Here is an 18365-nt window from a genome sequence, read left to right as displayed (position 1 = left end):
CTTCTCCAGATGAATGAGCTTCAATTCACCCTCCAGGGAAAGCGCCACTCACTCCTAACAATGACAAATGTGCAAATGCAACATCTCGACCACAGCTCTCTGAGAAGCTAACCTCATATACTAGTGCCAGGCTTGACTGCCATGAAAGCTGGGAATGAGGGAAGGGGCTTCCTAAATACCTCTTTGTGGGGCTCTAGAAATCTGGGATAGCAGCTCAGTAGACTGAAGAAGTTTCTGAAGTTTGAATTAAAAATACTCAGAGCAGCTAACTTCCAGAGAACCTAGCAGAGCGGAGACTTTGGAGAGTGATGAGTAACATCTCTAATTTGCTCTCGGAATAAATTTTTATATCTTTGCTACCACAGTAATTTGTGTATTAACAATTTAAACATCTTAGATTCCTGCTAATCTAAGAGGTCGGCTAAGACTGACGCTATGACTACCAGCTTTGGAATCATGAGGCCTCTTTTGCACCACTTCTGCCTATCCCATTTAAGTTTGGACCCTGTAGAAGAACACAACATTTCAGAAACCTTTCAACTCCCTGATTGAAAAAAACCAAAGAACAGCCCTGGGCTTTAGCTGGTTTTAGGAGTAGCCCAGTAATAATCTGTGCTGTGCAGGAAAAAATTGTCACAGCCAGGCTGTGTCAAATCAACAAATATGACATCTGTACATGACAGGAAAGACAACTTTTCAGACATGTAGGAAAGCTCTAGAATTTCTTTACTTAAATAAAATGTATGAAACAAGGTTACAAGGGGGAAAAAATATACCATTATGACAAATTTTCCTCTGTTATACATGTGTTGATGACTTTAAATAAATTTAAAATTTGTTTAAGTCAAACATAAGTTGTTTCCCACTGCCCCTTACCCTGGAACCTTTGCAGGAAGACAAGAAGAGATTTGTTTTTGTTCTTGGTAATAAATTAATGACCTACTCTCACAGTAGCCTATACCTGTTGTGGAGGTGCAACAAGTGACAAGAATTGTGGAACAGGGAGCTTTTAAGTCTTAAGTAGTGACACCACGACCTGAGTAGCATGCCGTAAAGTTGAAGCTCAAACTCTACATCACTTGCCATGTGATCTTGGGTCAAGCTACCACCTGAGTTTTCTTCTTCAAAATGGTTAAGCTCTCTGTACTCTCAAAAAATCCAAAGTAATAATAAATCAACTTTTCCAAACTTGTCATATATGAAGAGAGAAGTCCCAACTGCACATCATATAAATTTCAGAACCACTGAAGAAATTTCTAACAATTACTTCCAAACCCACAGAAGAAATGATGATGAAACAGAGGTCAAGCTTCCAACTTTCCAATTTCCAGGGACGGGTGTTGGCTATCTTATTAGGAGGAACAAGATAGCTAACCAAAAAGTGAAGCACACATGGGTGACAGAAAACTTCCAAACTGGACTGTGATGATGACTGCATAGTTCTGTAAACTTAGTAAAAACCATTGAATTGTACACTTAAAATGGGTGAGTTTTATGGTATATAAATTATACCTCAATCATGCTGTTAAAAAAAAATGTAGGGTAAGCAGGTGAGTAATTAAGGGAAATCAGCAGAGGCTAGAAATGAGAAAACAGAAATTCAGAGAGGTAAGCAAGCACTGAAAACTGTTTATGAAGGGAGTATGTGTGCCATTCTGTGGTCAGAACTTGGGTTTTTAATGGGTCTCATAAGGTAGATGCCTTAGATGAGAGACTCTGCACAGAGCTGGGACAGCCAAAAGGCAACATCCTAAGTGAAAGAGTGAATTAAGAGAAAAGTCAACATGAAGAGCAAAATAGTAGGATACTTGCCAGTATAAGCCCTAATCACTCCCTCAAGGAGGAGAAAAAAAAAAGGTCTCTCCTGTAAATTCTAACCAAAGGCTGGCCCTCCCCAGGGGTTTAGGTATAGAAATTATATTATTTATCTGGCCCCCCAAAACTTTTAGGTTTAGGAGGTCATGTATTAGTAGTATCCGTAAGCAACTGGCAGAAGTAAATATAAATGGAAATTTTCTCTGATGGAAAGTAATCTAAACCCAGGCCTCAAAGAATTCCCAAATACGAAATACCAGGAATGTGAACCCACAATAAAAAATACAGGAAGTACACAAGGAAATAAGGCATCTTGAGCAAAAGAACTGTGTAATAAGATCCATGACTTGCAGATACTTAAACGATCAAAAGTGGAGTATTAAGAAATATGTTTTTTTTACATTAACAGAGATAACACAAAGGATACAAAGTATAGAAAAGGAAAAACACACTCAGAAATAACTAGGCAGATTTGAGAAGGATCAAAATAGAACTTTAAGAGAAAAGTAATAATGTCTACCATTTCTAGATATTTAAAATAATATCGACTAGACACTGCTGAAAAGAGAATTACTAACCTGGAAAGTCAAACTGAAGAAATTATTCAGGAAAACCAAGACATTTTCATGACATGAAACCATAAAAGGAATTAAGAGACATGAAAGATAAATTGAGGTCTATTATTCAACTATGAGGATTTCAGAAGGGAAGACAGGGAGAATGCAAAAGAGGCAATACTGCAAGAGGTAACAGCTGAAATTTTTCAGCATGGATGAAACAATTTTCAGATCTGGGAAGATAAATTCTAAGCAGAGTAAATAAAAGGAAATCTACACCCTGACACACTGAAGTGAAGCTTTAGAACAAAAGTGATTTTAAAAACAGCCAGAAAGTAAATACAAATTATCTACAAAGAAAGCTCAGTGAGATTGACTGCTGATTTCTCAACAGCAACAATGGAAGCCAGAGATAGGGTAATAATATTTTCAAATCCCTGAAGGGAGGCAGTGGGGGGAATCATCCCAGGACTATACATCCAATAAAATTATTTTTTCAAGAATTAAGCCAAAATAAAGACACTAAGACAAAACAAAAACAAAACCAATCTCAGAGCATTTACTCCAGACAGATCTTTCCTGCCCCAACTAAAGGTGTTTAATAAAGATGCTTTAGGAAAAAAGGAAGCAATCCCAGAAGGAAGGTTTAATATGCAAGAAGAAATGGGAAGCAATGAAAATATGGTATCAGATAAATTTTATGCAAAAGTTGAAATAAGTGAATAAAGCAATACCAACAGTGTCTAACTCATGGGGCTAAAAATTAAGAGAACCAAACTACTGGACAACAATAACATCTAAGTTAGAGAATAACTAAAGTCAAAGCATTCTAAGATTCTCATACTGTTTCAGAAGGAGGAAAAGATACTACTTACCCTCAACCTCTGAATTTAAACATGCATGCTTAAAATATCCAGAGTTGCTAGTAATAAAATGGAGTGTATGATTTCCAAATGAGAAGGGCGGGGGGGAATAGAAGGAAGTGGGAGGACTCAATCAATCCAAAAGAGGGAAGGAGAGTTAGAAACAGAGGAGGAGGGATGGAAGCAGGGTTAAGAAGGGGAAAGAGAGAACAAAAATGCAATGGTAAGAATGAATCCACATGTCATAATGATAATAAATGTGTGTGTACAAAACTCCCTAATTAACAGGAAAAAAACCCCTGCTAACCTGAATAACAATAACTAAACATATGCTCTTTACAGGACACGTTTAAAACACAAAGAAACTGGAAGGTTGAATATTATTTTAAAAAAGAAAGAAAGCTACACTGGGATGATCAGGAGGAAGCACTGGACTCACAGACTCACAGCCCTCAGTTCTCCTAATATTGTTACTGGGAGACGGAAGGCCACATGCTGGGTTAGCTCCTCATCACAGCTCTTTGGAACTCAATTCAGTGTCAACTGAATATTATGACCTTGCCATTTTAGAGGGAATTTACAAAAAAAAAAAAAATCATGTGGACTCTGTCACTACATTTATTACTAAAATGTTGAGGACCCTATGTATTAAATCATTCACTGCCCCTTATGTAAAAGTCCCAAGTAAGGATTTTTTTTTTTAACATTTTACGATAGGCTCATTTCCCATGAAAAAATGGGCATACTTCTTCCATTCTAAAGACAAGAATACAGAACTGATTGTGTGTCTTCCTTTCCTCCATGCTACCAGGAAGTGCAGTAACACAACCAAACTCAAGCATGGCAATTATAGCTCGTAATTGTGTATTATTTCTCTCCTACGTCCTGATTTTCTACATCTACCTTAATTTCTCTTACATGTTTTTGTTCAAAATAAGCCATGCCAAATCTAATTTTAGGGATATAAGTATCTCTAGTAACAGGATTAGAAATTGTGAATTTACTAAAACATCATAAACTATTTTAAACAGCTTGGCTATGTGATATTTTTAAAAAGGCTTTCATGTGTAGATAACCACCCAGGTGATATTGTCATCATTTCCATTTACATGTTATTATACAGATCACTTAAAAAGTTCCCTATTTCTGTCTAATCTCCTGAATAATCTGTCAATAAGGCTAGGAAGGGTGCCTGTCTAAACACTAGTCCATCAGGTCTACTGGTGAGGCAATAGGAGGGCCTACACTCTTTTCTGAAGCAGGGCCAGAGTTGGGCAGAGTGCTTCCTTAATTGTTCCTGCCAACACTCCAAGAGAAAAGAATCTCAATGCTCCTTGAGAACAAGATACATCCATTTGCCTTCACCTGACCATCCCAAAATTTGACTACGTGGTTCAGTTCAGCCAAAAAAGCTTGGTGTTAAGGTGTTAAAATAGTACAGGCAAGACACTTTGGTCTTACACAACCCCATGCATGTGAAATTACACACCCTTGAAAATGTGAGAAAACCAAGCACAATATGCTCAGGAAATTCTTGATTCTGAGGTCAGCATTCTTCCCTAAGAATACCCAACTGCTTTCATGCAAACATCCTACTGTCCTGGAAAACTGAAGCTTCATTTGATTGGCCATTTGCAAGAATTTCAGCCTATAGTATTGTACAGAGGTACTGAGAAAATATCCAAGATGTCACAGGCAGATGGTATATGGTCAGTGTTTAATTCAAATGCCCCTTACAGAGGTTTCTGCAAGGTCACTTTACTGCGTATTATAAGCACAACACAGAATAAAAGTTATAATGAAGATCATTCAATTTGCAGTTAAAATACACATTTCAAGCCAATAAAGCCACAACCTATAAAGTCCTGGATAATGGGAAATACTTGGTCCTGGGGTGGTGGTGGTGGGGGACATAGCAAGTAATGATAATCCAGCTCAAAATCATACCAGTTACATTTACTTTTTGGTTCTTAATTCACAAGGCAATGAACAAAACACTATCTTATTGTACAGTGTCTCGGGCTGAGGGGAAAGGGATACTAAATGATAGACAGTTTTTACAGGCAAGATTTCATGAATTGTATTTTTCCTATTTTACTCTCAATTCATGAAATTGAAAAGGAACCAGAAGACAGCAAAATTAAAAAGGGAAAACTGATTGCTCTTTAGCTATTAAGCTGCTCACAGCAAAGGAGGTAGGCAAAGAATGAAGCAATTAAAAAGGACACGTGGGTGTTGCATTATTGACAAAAAGGTTAATATTTCTGACAGAAAATAAATTTTTCACTTCAATACACTAAACTGACAAGCAATATAAAGAAATCATTAACAGAAGAAAACGGTGAACAGAAGGGTCACCAGCTCATCAACACTGACCCTCAGCTCCTGCTCCCCTACTCACTGGCCTTGAGACGCACAACCTCTATGTACCCTTCACATAAGAAAAGGGGATTCAATACCATGTGGGGAGGTAATAGATCCCACTGACAACTGTAGTGTGAGGCAGTCAGAGGTCCTAGTCAGACCCTGAGAAAATAAGAGCAGCCACACAGCAAACACTCTGTTATTTGCTTTCCCAAGTAAAATCACAGTCATTTAATAAGGATCCAATAGGCAGCAGGCACCACACAGCCTTCCAAACACTATGCCCACACAGAGGGGCTGGAGAAATCCACTTCTGCTCATAAAACCTCACCAGTCAGTATGTGGTTTTTATGCTTCAAGCTAATCTTGTATTTCCATAATGTGGTATACAGAGAAGGTACCATAATATTCCCATTTCTCTGTGGATGCTATCCCTAATACTACTCAGAAACTATTAGTACATTTGAAGCAACTTTACATGACAACCCAAATTATAGCATAACGTTTTTACACTATTTTATTTGGCCGGGGTGGGCAGGGACAGAGATCAAGACAAAAGTTAAGGAGTCTGTAACTGGCTGAACAGCTAACTATACACAAAGAATCGTACAATCAACACAATGATTTCTAGTGGCAAGCTGAAAGAAAGTTTCTATCCCATGGGTTGTCTTAGACAGTACTTTATAAACATACTGGATAAAAGGAGAAAAGATATGCTTATTTTTTTAAAAAGAAAGAAATGATACAAGTTTGGAAGGGGTTGTCAATAATATGAAGAGCAATGCCAGCAATAGTCCTGACAGGACAGAACACTAGACTGAATCTAAGAAGTTTATACTGCATGAGTGTCAAAACAGAGAGAGTCAAACAGCCAACTGCACCCACACAGACCAGGATGGAGAAGATGGAGTTGAGCAGCAGCACCTCTGGAAGCAAAATCCTGGAGCTGACTGTGAGGTCACTGCCCAAAAGCCAGTGGAAGCTTTGGCTGCTCTACGTCCATCCGCCCGCTCTTGCAGCAGGTGTTCAATAAGGACTGGCACTTAAGTGGCAAGCATTCAGAGAAGAGGCAGAATGAAGAGAGCCTCTCAAAGGCCTGAGGAAATCACTTAGACTAGTGCTGTCCAACAGGAATACAATGTGAGCCACATTAAGAGGTGAGATTAGAAAAAATAATATTTAATCTCAAGATAATATATTTCAACATGTAATCAATAAAAAAGATAATGAAATCTTTTACATTCTTTTTCCATGCCACATCTTTGAAATCAGGTGTCTATTTTCACTTATAGCTCCTCTCAATTCATTTGTGTGCAGCAGTAAAAAGATGGACAGGGAGTGTTCCAGAGAAGGAGACTGTGGCCCCCCATTCCTAACAACCAGAGAAATCCACCAGTGGAAGGTGCCGCCTCTGGAAGGAGGGAGTTTCCCACTACAGAATGAGTCTAAGAAAGGGTAAGTGTCAATACACGGATATTAAACAGAAGGGGATTTATACACCAGAGGGAGAATCAATGATTCTATGAGAAAGAACCATTCACTTAGGAGAGAAGAGATGGACTCAATCAGAAAACTGGGCTCCTAACGGGCGAACCTCCAGGGAAAAGTAAAACCAAACAATGCAAGGAACACCAGATAAAACAAGTGGTAAATCGCTGGGTAAATGGCCACAAACAGGATCTACATAAAGCTGCAAGAAACAAACCTGCCCTGTCTTACCTCTTCCATGTCGTATTTATGGCTGGGTAGCAAGCTAGCCAAAAACCATGCACTCCACATTCCTTCAAGATGGGGAGGTGTTGTATAATAAAAAAATGTCTGGTCTTTGCACTGGATTCCTGGGAGGAAACTTCTAAATCCTTGAGAGATTTCAGGAGTGACAGGAGTGTCTTTCTTATTCATCATTTATGCTAACGAGGTAACTCCAGCTGAGCCCCTATATATGTTAGACTAATGAGATGACTGAGGATGGGTAGGCCACCATGCCAACCATGTGATTAGAGGATGGGGGCTTTCAGGAAAAACCAAGGTCCACGGAAGGAAGGGATTCTATCAATCATACCTACATAATGAAATCTCAGTAAAAACTCTGGTTGCTGAAACTCAGTGGAGCTTCCTGGCTGAACCATCAATGTGCCAGGAGGTGACATACCCTGATCCACGGGGAGAGGACAGGAAACTCTGTCTTTGAGACCTTCCCGCACTTTACCGTATGTGTCTCTTCATTTGGATGGACCTAATTTGTATCCTTTACAATAAAATGCAGTCATAAGGATAGCACTCTCCTGAACTCTATGAGTTGTCCTGTCAAATTAATGAACCTGAAGTGGGCCATGGAAACCCGCCAAATTTGTAGCTAGATGATCAGAAGAGCAGGTGGACTGGAGACCCTCAAACTTGCAGCTGGCATTTGAAATGAGGGCAGTCTTGTGAAGAAGGGATGAGAGGTCATGGGAACCCTTGAATTTACAGACAGTTGGGTCAGAAGTACAGGTGGGCTGGGGACTCCCCTAACTTGCAGTTGGCATCTATAGTGAGGACGATCTTACTGGGAATTATGCCCTTTACCTGTGGAGTCTGTGCTAATTGCAGGTGGTTAGTGATAGAATTGTATTTCAATATTTTAGGAGGACAAACATATCTGGCAGAATTCTCAGTGGCTGCAGAATCTGAGTCCTTCCTTTCCTGCCAGAGGCCTATCACCACCAGCCCTTCCCAACTTTCACATAGCACCCTTACTCCCCCTAAACCCCAGGAAAAATGGCAAATGGCCCCTAAAACCGAAGTTGGCCTACAGACATTTACTCCACTTAAGAGGGGGAACTAATAAAAAGAAAGGAATATGTCAGGAGATTAAGAAAATAATCACAATAAAGTATTTTACCTTTGCTTTAAACAAGTCTCTCACTAATTCAGTGTTTCATTATAATACAAAAGTACTAGTGTGGGGAGGAGAAGGCTTGTCATTGAAGAATGAAGTTCTGCCTTGAATCAGGAATTTGAGGCTTCTATAACAAACACTTTAAAAATTCATTTCCTTTCCATGCACACATGCAGTTATATACCCTAGGACCTCTATTACCATAAATGTAATTTAAATGTTTGCAGAATGATACTACAAGGCCTTTGGTTATGCATCAAGCAATGAAAAGCCATGTGTCATTTAATACACATATATTATGTGTGTGTGGGACGATGTGGGTGGAGGGCATGGAGAGGGGAGAGAGGGAAGAAAGGAGTCAGAAGTCAGTTGTGACAGGGAATATCAAAATTAAACATTAAGGGGCCCTTGGTTAGTTCAGAATGAAATAAGAAGTATAAGCATGGACAAAGTTCCTGGAGCAGGTCTCCGAACCCACCAGGTCCATCTAGTGCTTCTTACTGGCCATAAGGCTGTCCACTACGTCAGTAAGCTTGAGTGACACAGCCCTCATTGTGGGAGGAATACAAGTTACTTAACCTCTCTAAGCCTGTTTCCTTACCTGAGAATGTGGAAAGTACATTGTATTTGCATATACATGGTACACAGCAGGTGCTCAACAAGTGTCAGTTTTGTTGGATGGAGAGGCTGAGGACTGTACAGCAGGTCCTTATAAAGGGCCCTCCAGCTGTAGAACAGAAAAAGGCTGCCCTATGAGGTTCAGCCTGCCATACTCTTTCAGATGCCCTTTCCAATGCCTTTGCCATTACTGCTACCTGTTACCCAAGGCCATGGGCTGGCAGTGTCCTTGCTTCCTGCCTCACAGGCACACTTTCTAAGATGTAGGCTACTTACAGGAGGTTGGCTTCCTGAAGACAATCTTTGTGAAGACAATCTTTGTACATTTGAAGGTTACACCTCATGCAGTCATATGACTACTGTGAAAAGATTATGCTTAATGGAGACACAAAACGCAAGTCTTCTAACCAAGTGCCAGAACAAGTAACTTGAATAGCAGACTGACCTACGTATTTTGCACATAATTAATTCAGGTGAGAATAACGATTAATGTTCAAAGAAAACTAGATTTAAAATTAGTAACACATTTAATGTGATAACTGATGTTTTCCTTAGAATATTTTTATGGTACTAACCTGGCCTAATGTCACTATAAATCCAAACGTACAAGAAACACATTTTACATAAAAGGCCCATTTTCTGTTCTTACATAATGACCAACTTACCAAATGGTCTACAGAATATCTCTTCCAAATATTAGATGTTTTACATTAGGGTTACAAAATTAAATAAGTTGGGTATATGCTTACAGTGTGTCAAATTTTTGAAATAAAGTAATAATGAAATCAATTAAACAGTAACATAATTTCAGTAATCAAAAGGTAGGAGGCAAGCCTAACTTATCTGGAAATTAAATAGCAGCTCACTCTTTCTTCTTATAGTCAAAAAAACCAACCACTAACATACAGGTATCTACTGTCGAAACATATCTAATTAGCAGCACATTAGGGCTCTGTTTCTTCAATTTTTTTTTTTTTTTTTGGCTGTGCCATGTGACCTGGCTTGTGGGACCTTAGTTCCCCAACCAGGGATTGAACTCACGCCCTCGGCAGTGAAAGTGCAGAGTCTTAACCACTGGACCACCTGGGAATTCCCAATTTCTACAATTTTAAAACAAGATGATGGAGCTGAGTCTGTGTCTCAGGCAAAGGGTTAAGCACTTGACATACAGCATCTCTTTGAGATCTCAAAATAATCCCTAGATAGGTATCATTAGTATCTTCATTTTATAGTAAGAAATGGGAATTCAGAGGGGTTCAGTAATTTGCCAGGATGCAAATCCAGGCAGTATGACTCCTGAGCTCCACCTTCTAGCCACTACTTTCTACAGTGTCTTCTGAGTTTAAGCATGTCATGATCTATTTTATTTGCATTAACACCAAGAGGAGATGTTAAGTTTCCCAGATAAAGACTACCTATATCTAATTATGTATGTAATTAATGTAAACTGACCAAAATGGTAGTTTTGGATAGACGTTAATAATGACAGACTTTCATCTTACACATATTGTACATTAGATGAGCCCCTAAATTTTTCTGCTGATTAAATACTGTGGTTAAAAATCACCACAGTCCATCAAGTTACACATAATTAATAAAACTGCTAATACACTTACCTCAATTAATTTGTTGGCATGTTCACGGAAAACTTGGGCATATTCTTTAACTTCTTTCTCATTTCCATTCTTTGCAGCTTCAATCAATACTAAAAGTGGAACGTTGGTTTCCAGAAATGAATCTGAAACATGGTCCATGACAGCTTTGCGGAGCTAATAATTAAATTGTAAAAATTTGATTTTATTTCTACCAAGAAGCTAGATTGCTTTTTTTTCTCTTGCACTTTTAAATCTAATGGAAGCTCATGACAGTTTGGCTGCACTTATATGAGGACCCCTCATGTAAGCCATGCAGTTATATAATCTGCAACACAGGAAACACAATTGTGGAGATAACAGCTTATACTACAGTTATAGCATTTCAGCAACAGAATCTCAGTTTTCAAAATAAAATCCTTTTTTTCTTGGGAATTACAAAACGAAAGCTTGTATCTTAAAGGAATAATAAAAAAGGAATAATAAAAAACTGAACAGAAAACAGCTCTAGATTGAATTGGCACATAGGCTTGAAATATATATATAATTAGCCTAATTGGCTAAATAAAACTGAGAAGGGAGAAAAAAAGCACTTTCTGGTTTATCTGAACAGGGTGAGCACTCTATGAACCTTAAAATTGAAAGGTTATCTTTATAACCATTTGTGATACTACTTTACCAAAAGGAAGACGTATAGATACATTCCATCTTTAATTCTGCTTTATATCAGACATGAACAATAAAATGTTTCTCCACTAAGTCAGGAGATTGTTTGTATTACTATTACAACTTCTTTTTAAGTCTTAATACATTGTTTTACAAATTCAATCCAACTTTTTCTTAAAGACTAAAACTCAATTTAATTCCAAAATGTTAATGGGATTATTTAACATTAAATGAAGAGAAAGACCCTCTGTACTTACTAACTCAGAAAACTGATGGCCCCAAATACCTCTATATCCACCATATTTATACTAGAAACACATTTCCATCAAGGATCAAAATCAGAATGGGGCAAGTCAAATAAATAACTTCAATTCCTGTCTCTATTGTTTGTAAGTTAACATCACAAGATCCTGCAGGGTATTTTCACAGATCCCCAAGTCATTTTAAATTGATTTTCTTACCTGAACATCCTTTTCACACTAGAGCTAATTTATTCAGTCCATTCCAGTGGGACTGTATTATTCCAGGTCCCCAAGAGATTTTATTAGCCATTTAGAAGCTTATTAGCAAAAAACAAATAGAGATAGTCAGTTTTCTGTGAAAATTCATCCGTTAACTCAAGAAAGACTATGTGCCCAGTATTTGTTGGGATTTTAACCAAAACAACTAAAGTGAGAACTTGGGAAAGCAATCAACACTTCTTCCAGCTTACCTGCCTACGCAAGTCCCTGGTCTTCTTGGTCATTTTATCTATTGCAGAATTGAGTGCATCACTTCTTTCTTTACGTCCAGCCTGGAAAACAAGGAAAGAGATGCACATTGCAGTAATTTACAAGGAAATGTAATGATAGTCCATAACTAAGTTCAGATCAACATGGAAAAATCAATTTTTTAGCCCCAAGTTGGGACATACAGGTGGTTGGGGAGAGCACCATGTGGCTTTGTTCATAAAAAGCTAATTTTACAACTCTTAGGGGCTCCATATTATTTCAGGATGGAAATTGAGGGGGTTCTGCCAAAATAAGAGAAGCCAAGAGGTGAGACTTTTGCTTAAAGTTCTGCTTGAAAAATTAAATTTATATTTTAATTCAAGGTTCAGCATGCAACTGTTGGTGGGAATGTAAACTGATACAGCCACTATGGAGAACAGTATGGAGGTTCCTTAAAAAACTAAAAATAGAACTACCATATGACCCAGCAATCCCACTACTGGGTATGTACCCTTAGAAAACCATAATTCAAAAAGAGTCATGTACCACAATGTTCATTGCAGCTCCGTTTACAATAGCCAGGACATGGAAGCAACCTAAGTGTCCATCAACAGATGAATGGATAAAGAAGATGTGGCACATATATACAATGGAATATTACTCAGCCATAAAAAGAAACGAAATTGAGTTATTTGTAGTGAGGTGGATGGACCTAGAGTCTTGTCATACAGAGTGAAGTAAATCAGAAAGAGAAAAACAAATACTGTATGCTAACACATATATATGGAATCTAAAGGAAAAAAAAATGGTGATGAAGAACCTACGGGCAGGACAGGAATAAAGTAGCAGATGTAGAGAATGGACTTGAGGATATGGGGAGGGGGAAGGGTAAGCTGTGACAAAGTGAGAGAGTGGCATGGACATATATACACTACCAAATGTAAAACAGATAGCTAGTGGGAAGCAGCCACATAGCACAGGGAGACCAGCTCGGTGACTTTGTGACCACCTAGAGGGGTGGGAGGGAGACGCAAGAGGGAGGAGATACAGGGATATATGTATATGTATAACTGATTCACTTTGTTATAAAGCAGAAACTAACACACCATTGTAAAGCAATTATACTCCAATAAATATGTTAAAAAAAAAAAAGGTTCAGCATACAACAATTTCATTAACGAACCAGCTCTCCAAGAACTGCAAGCAAAACAGGTTATACCTGATTTTGAAGAACTCTGAGATACGAAGAAGGTCAAAATGTGAAAGATGGCACCTGGCACTAAAACAATGTGAAACAACAAGTCTTAAAACTAAGATGTACCATGATGGATAGGAGTTAATAACATATTTTTATATAGCTCAAATAAGAATGCTTTGTCAGATTACTTCAGTTAACAGTGTATATTATACAGGCCAAATAAGTATGCTTTGTAAGATTACTTAAAATTCTAGGCTAAGCTTAACGCAATTGTATTGCACAGAAAAGAACCTATCAGCCACTCTGAGAGAGGTATGTAAATCAGCATTTGTTCAGAGGTCAGCGGGTTGAGTGGACATTTGCATTGGGGAACATTCTAAGCAGAATCAAAATGGATGGTAGTTGAAAGAAAAGGGACAAAGGTAGTTATCCCAGGTAGAGATAGCTAGCCATGTGCTTAGAAATACCTAGTAAGACATCAACTAGGTTAAACTACGAAATATATTAAAAGTTTTTCCTTACAAAATGCCTGTCAACAAATGTGGCTCTTTCTGTAAAACATATAGTAATTACAGAAGAGATATGAATGGACAAAGGAATTTAACCCAGTGTTTCTCTACCCATGGTCACCCTCAAGACATTCTGGTATGGATATGCCATCAGTACATAAGTCAGCATAGTAGATAAACAGCTGGGGATGGGGAGATGTGGTTACATGCTTTCTGAGTGCCTTTTAATGTACATTTGTGACTCAATCTCTCTCTTATCCCCCATCTGTTAAATGGAGACAATGACACTTGTCCCTCTGCCTCCATCTCTGGGCTATTAGAAGAAAAGAGAAGGAATATTGATGGATACAGGTTATTTAGCAGAAGACAGAAAGGAGACAAAAAAGGACTTAAAATTGAAAGTTGAAATATAACTGACACATTGATATGGTCCCTGTCACATCTGGTCAGGGTCATATCCCTTACCTTTTCCTCCAACTGTACTGTCAGTAAAGTTAAGTAATCCACTAATATTGATGGGTTTAAGGGGAAAAAAAACAAAGAGTCTCAACAAAAACTGAGAAAATATGAGCATTTCTACCTGTAGGAGTAAACGGTGATTTATTCATGGCCATCAGTCAGAAGACAACTTGACAAGTATAATCAGTTACTGACAATCTCAAAGATCAAAATAACAGGATCTAAGGCAAAGGTGGCTAAAACTGAATTTAAAAAAAAAAAAAATCAAACTGACCTCATAATTAGTGCTTAAATCAGGAAAGTCTCAGTACATTTCTTAGATACTCAAGCACTCACTTTGAAGTAAACCTAGTAAAATTTGTCATTGTACCTAGCTACATTTTGGGGGGTGTTTCTAATAGATCATTTACTCCAGAAAACATCTGTTATCTGAAATCCAAAGGTTGGGTTCAATAACCTCATGAGAGCCTAATTCCCTGCAACGTCCTCAATTTGGGTAGAAGAATTTATAATACTTAGAAAGTTATATAAAAGCAAATCCTTAAACTTCACTTTTGTGTGTGTGTGTGTGTGTGGTACGCAGGCCTCTCACTGCCACGGCCTCTCCCACCGCGGAGCACAGGCTCTGGACGCGCAGGCCCAGAGGCCATGGCCCACGGGCCCAGCCACTCCGTGGCACGTGGGATCCTCCCGGACCGGGGCACGAACCCATGTCCCCTGCATCGGCAGTCAGACTCCCAACCACTGCGCCACCAGGGAAGCCCTAAACTTGACTTTTGAGGGAATTACATTCACACAGCAAAATTCACACAACATGAATCTGTTAATTCTTTGTCAAACTACCTTAAAAATCAATTTGTCTTTCTTGTTACTTTAGGAAATAGAGGCTTATGCCTCATTAATCAGTAGGGAGCAGTTCAGAAGCAGTTACTTACTCAAGTTTTTAGGTTATACTAGACAGACTACTTTTTTTTTTTTTTTTGCGGTACGCGGGCCTCTCACTGTTGTGGCCTCTCCCGTTGCGGAGCACAGGCTCCAGACGCGCAGGCTCAGCGGCCATGGCTCACGGGCCCAGCCGCTCCACAGCATGTGGGATTTTCCCGGACCGGGGCGCGAACCCGTGTCCCCTGCATCGGCAGGCTGCACCTCAACCACTGCGCCACCAGGGAAGTCCCAGACCACCTTTTAAATCAAAGCATCCCTTAAAAAAAAAGAAAAAAACCCCAGTCCAAATAGCAAGTTTACAGTTCCAATAATTTAAAATATAATAGGGGTGAGTACACACACTTACAAACTTAATAATGAGCTTGATGAAAGTAGAAGGCTTGCTGATCTGTAAAACAAGATCTTACTTCTCTTTGAGATTAAGGCTGTTATGATTTTGTATTTCTAGTTTTGGCTAGGCCAAAGTAAATTTGCCCAATGAATCTTTAAAATAAGTGACTCTCGGTTCCCACCTAATTGAGAGACTCTATTCCACTAAGCAGAGAGACCACCTGGACTCACTCAATGTTGATATGTATGCCCCTGCTACACAGTGAAAAAAGGGCTTTCTAAGAAAAAGATATGGTATGTTTGGGGTTTCAACATAAAGCTTCTCCTCAACAAGTAAATATCAGCAGAATTGAGGAGAGGCAAAGGTTATTAGCTGGGACTGCCTCTAAGCAACACAGTTTTGGCTGAGACAGTGAAAGGGCTTTTAAAACCAATCTTTAAGAGAAGCATGAAGAAGCCATTCCACCTTCCTCCTGCGTGGACAGACTTCTATCTACTTAGACAATCTTTACTGAGCACTCTACATCCACTGGAGTAGGCAGGATTAGCCATATCCTTCTCTCAGAGGGTTTCTAATCTGAGATAAAATAATTCAGAGCAACCTCTAATTCAGCAAGACCCTGTATTGTGATGGGCTTGACAGGAGTTCAGAATGACATAACAGTGGGTCAGAACAGTAAGTAAAAGTCATACAGGAAATTACATTTAAGTTTGCAATTGATTTCTTTTTTTTTTTTTTTTAAGTATTAAGAACTAGAATTTCCTGGAGGATTTTACCATTTTGGTGGTGACCTCTGGGAGAACAAACTTTTGTTTTTCCTTCCAACGAGAAGGAAAAGATTCTCTGCCATTCATTAAAATTTAGTATATATAGCAAAGACCATAAAACCTTTAAAAAACAAATGACTAACTGGAAGAAATCTTTGTAAAATATTTCACAAACAAAATTAATTTCTTTAATAACAATGAGAAGCCCATGCACCACAACAAAGAGTAGCCCCTGCTCGTCACAATTACGGAAAGCCTGTGCGCAGCAACGAAGACCTAACACAGCCAAAACTAAATTTTTAAAAATTAAATCTTTAGGGCTTCCCTGGTGGCGCAGTGGTTGAGAGTCCGCCTGCCGATGCAGGGGACACGGGTTCGTGCCCCGGTCCGGGAAGATCCCACATGCCGCGGAGCTGGGCCCGTGAGCCGTGGCCGCTGAGCCTGCGCATCCGGAGCCTGTGCTCCGCAAGGGAGAGGCCACAACAGTGAGAGGCCCGCGTACCGCAAAAAAAAAAAAAAAAAAAAAAATCTTTGTGGTCTAAATATACCTCTGCTCAAACTTCTATGGAAAATCTTCCTTTACCTAAGGTGCATCACTCCAAAATTTACTGCTGAATTTTCTAGCCCTGGGCACAGAACACAATGCTAGCACAAAAGAATTAGGCTGTCACATGATCCTAGTTCTGCCACCCCACCAATACCAACAATTGCCAAAAAGCACATGCCTCCAAAACCAAACTTTGTAAGTCACAGCACCAAAAGGGACACAGCTCATCATCATTGGTGTAACCATCACTCCTTCCTACTCCTTTCTCGGGCATGTTTAATGAAGATAACAAAAGAACTTAAAAATCACAACTAATGGAGGGCAAGGACGAGGTCAAAAATAGGGATTCTGTAGGCTTAATGTGGACAGTCTACTTCTTACAGGGCTTTTGAAAGGAAAGATCCCAGCAATAGAGATACTTATTTACACTCAACAGTGGTCCCCTGTGATTTCACCAAAACTCTAAGAGCCTAGAATTTTAAATGTTCTCAGATCCTCTGGCTCTACCTGGGATAAATCAACTACTCTTTAGCCCATCTCTAACATGACAGATTGGTAAGTCCATCAATCCTTACATATTCTATCTGCCTCTGTCAGATAAGTTCTGGTTCTTGGGAGGATAACAAACGGTTTAGTGCCAAACCCCAGTAGCTTTTAAAGAGCAAATCAAAAATTTTAAAGAATAGTCAGACTTCCCTGGTGGTGCAGTGGTTTAAGAATCCACCTGCCAATGCAGGGAACACGGGTTCAAGCCCTGGTCCGGGAAGATCCCACATGCTGCAGAGCAACTAAGCCCGCGTGCCACAACTAACTGAGCCTGCACTCTAGGCCCGTGAGCCACAACTACTGAAGCCCGTGAGCCTAGAGCCCGTGCTCCACAACAAGAGAAGCCACCACAAGAAGAAGCCCGTGCACTGCAACGAAGAGTAGCCCCCGTTTGCCACAACTAGAGAAAGCCCGCACACAGCAATGAAGACACAACACAGTAAATAAATAAATAAATAAATAGTTTAAAAGAACAGTCCATCTTTGTCTCCAAATACACACATTTGAAAGCAGTGAACAACTCTAGGTTTTATCAGAATATTCTCCCATCCTCTTTCTTTCCCGCCTCCAGAAACAGGCTAGTAAAACCCACTCACTCTAATACAGGTATTGATACAATATAGGCCCAAGTATGTGGCTGCCAACTAAGAACCCTAAAAGGTTCTTAGGAGGGGATATACTCAGACCCACAAATCTTGGATCTCCACCCTAAAATGTCTACTATCACTTTTTGATAATCGTAAGGAGATCTCCAAGGAACAATGACCAAGACTGGAAGCAAAAAGGTTTATTTTAACATACTTCTCCAGAGCACCTCTGTGCTTCCCCACCACACCTCTGGGTGCTGGGGTATTAAAATTTTTGGAGTCGGGCATGATTAGTTAAGAAATATTTGACTCTTTAGCATAAAGCAAAATCCAGCTCCCTCTCTACCACAAATTAGAAGATTTCATGTGTATACCCATACATCTGCTTCTCCAGGTGGGGAAATATTTGT

At 39.2% G+C, this 18365-nt stretch overlaps 1 protein-coding gene across 1 annotated transcript in view; it reads right to left on the bottom strand.

The window, feature by feature from the left end:
• CTNNA1 (catenin alpha 1) overlaps positions 1-18365 on the bottom strand; it is a 177072-nt gene that overhangs the window by 34550 nt on the left and 124157 nt on the right. The window contains exons 8-9 of the mRNA XM_079917702.1: positions 12069-12149; positions 10715-10867 (exon numbers count right to left, since the gene is read on the bottom strand). Of these exons, the coding sequence (XP_079773828.1) occupies positions 10715-10867; positions 12069-12149 (234 nt within the window). The remainder of the gene's footprint in view (positions 1-10714; positions 10868-12068; positions 12150-18365) is intronic.

The sequence above is a fragment of the Stenella coeruleoalba genome, assembly GCF_951394435.1.
Source record: "Stenella coeruleoalba genome assembly, chromosome: 3".
Classification (NCBI taxonomy): domain Eukaryota; kingdom Metazoa; phylum Chordata; class Mammalia; order Artiodactyla; family Delphinidae; genus Stenella; species Stenella coeruleoalba.
Note: the sequence above shows the minus strand (reverse complement) of the source record. Positions and strands in the feature narration are given on the sequence as shown.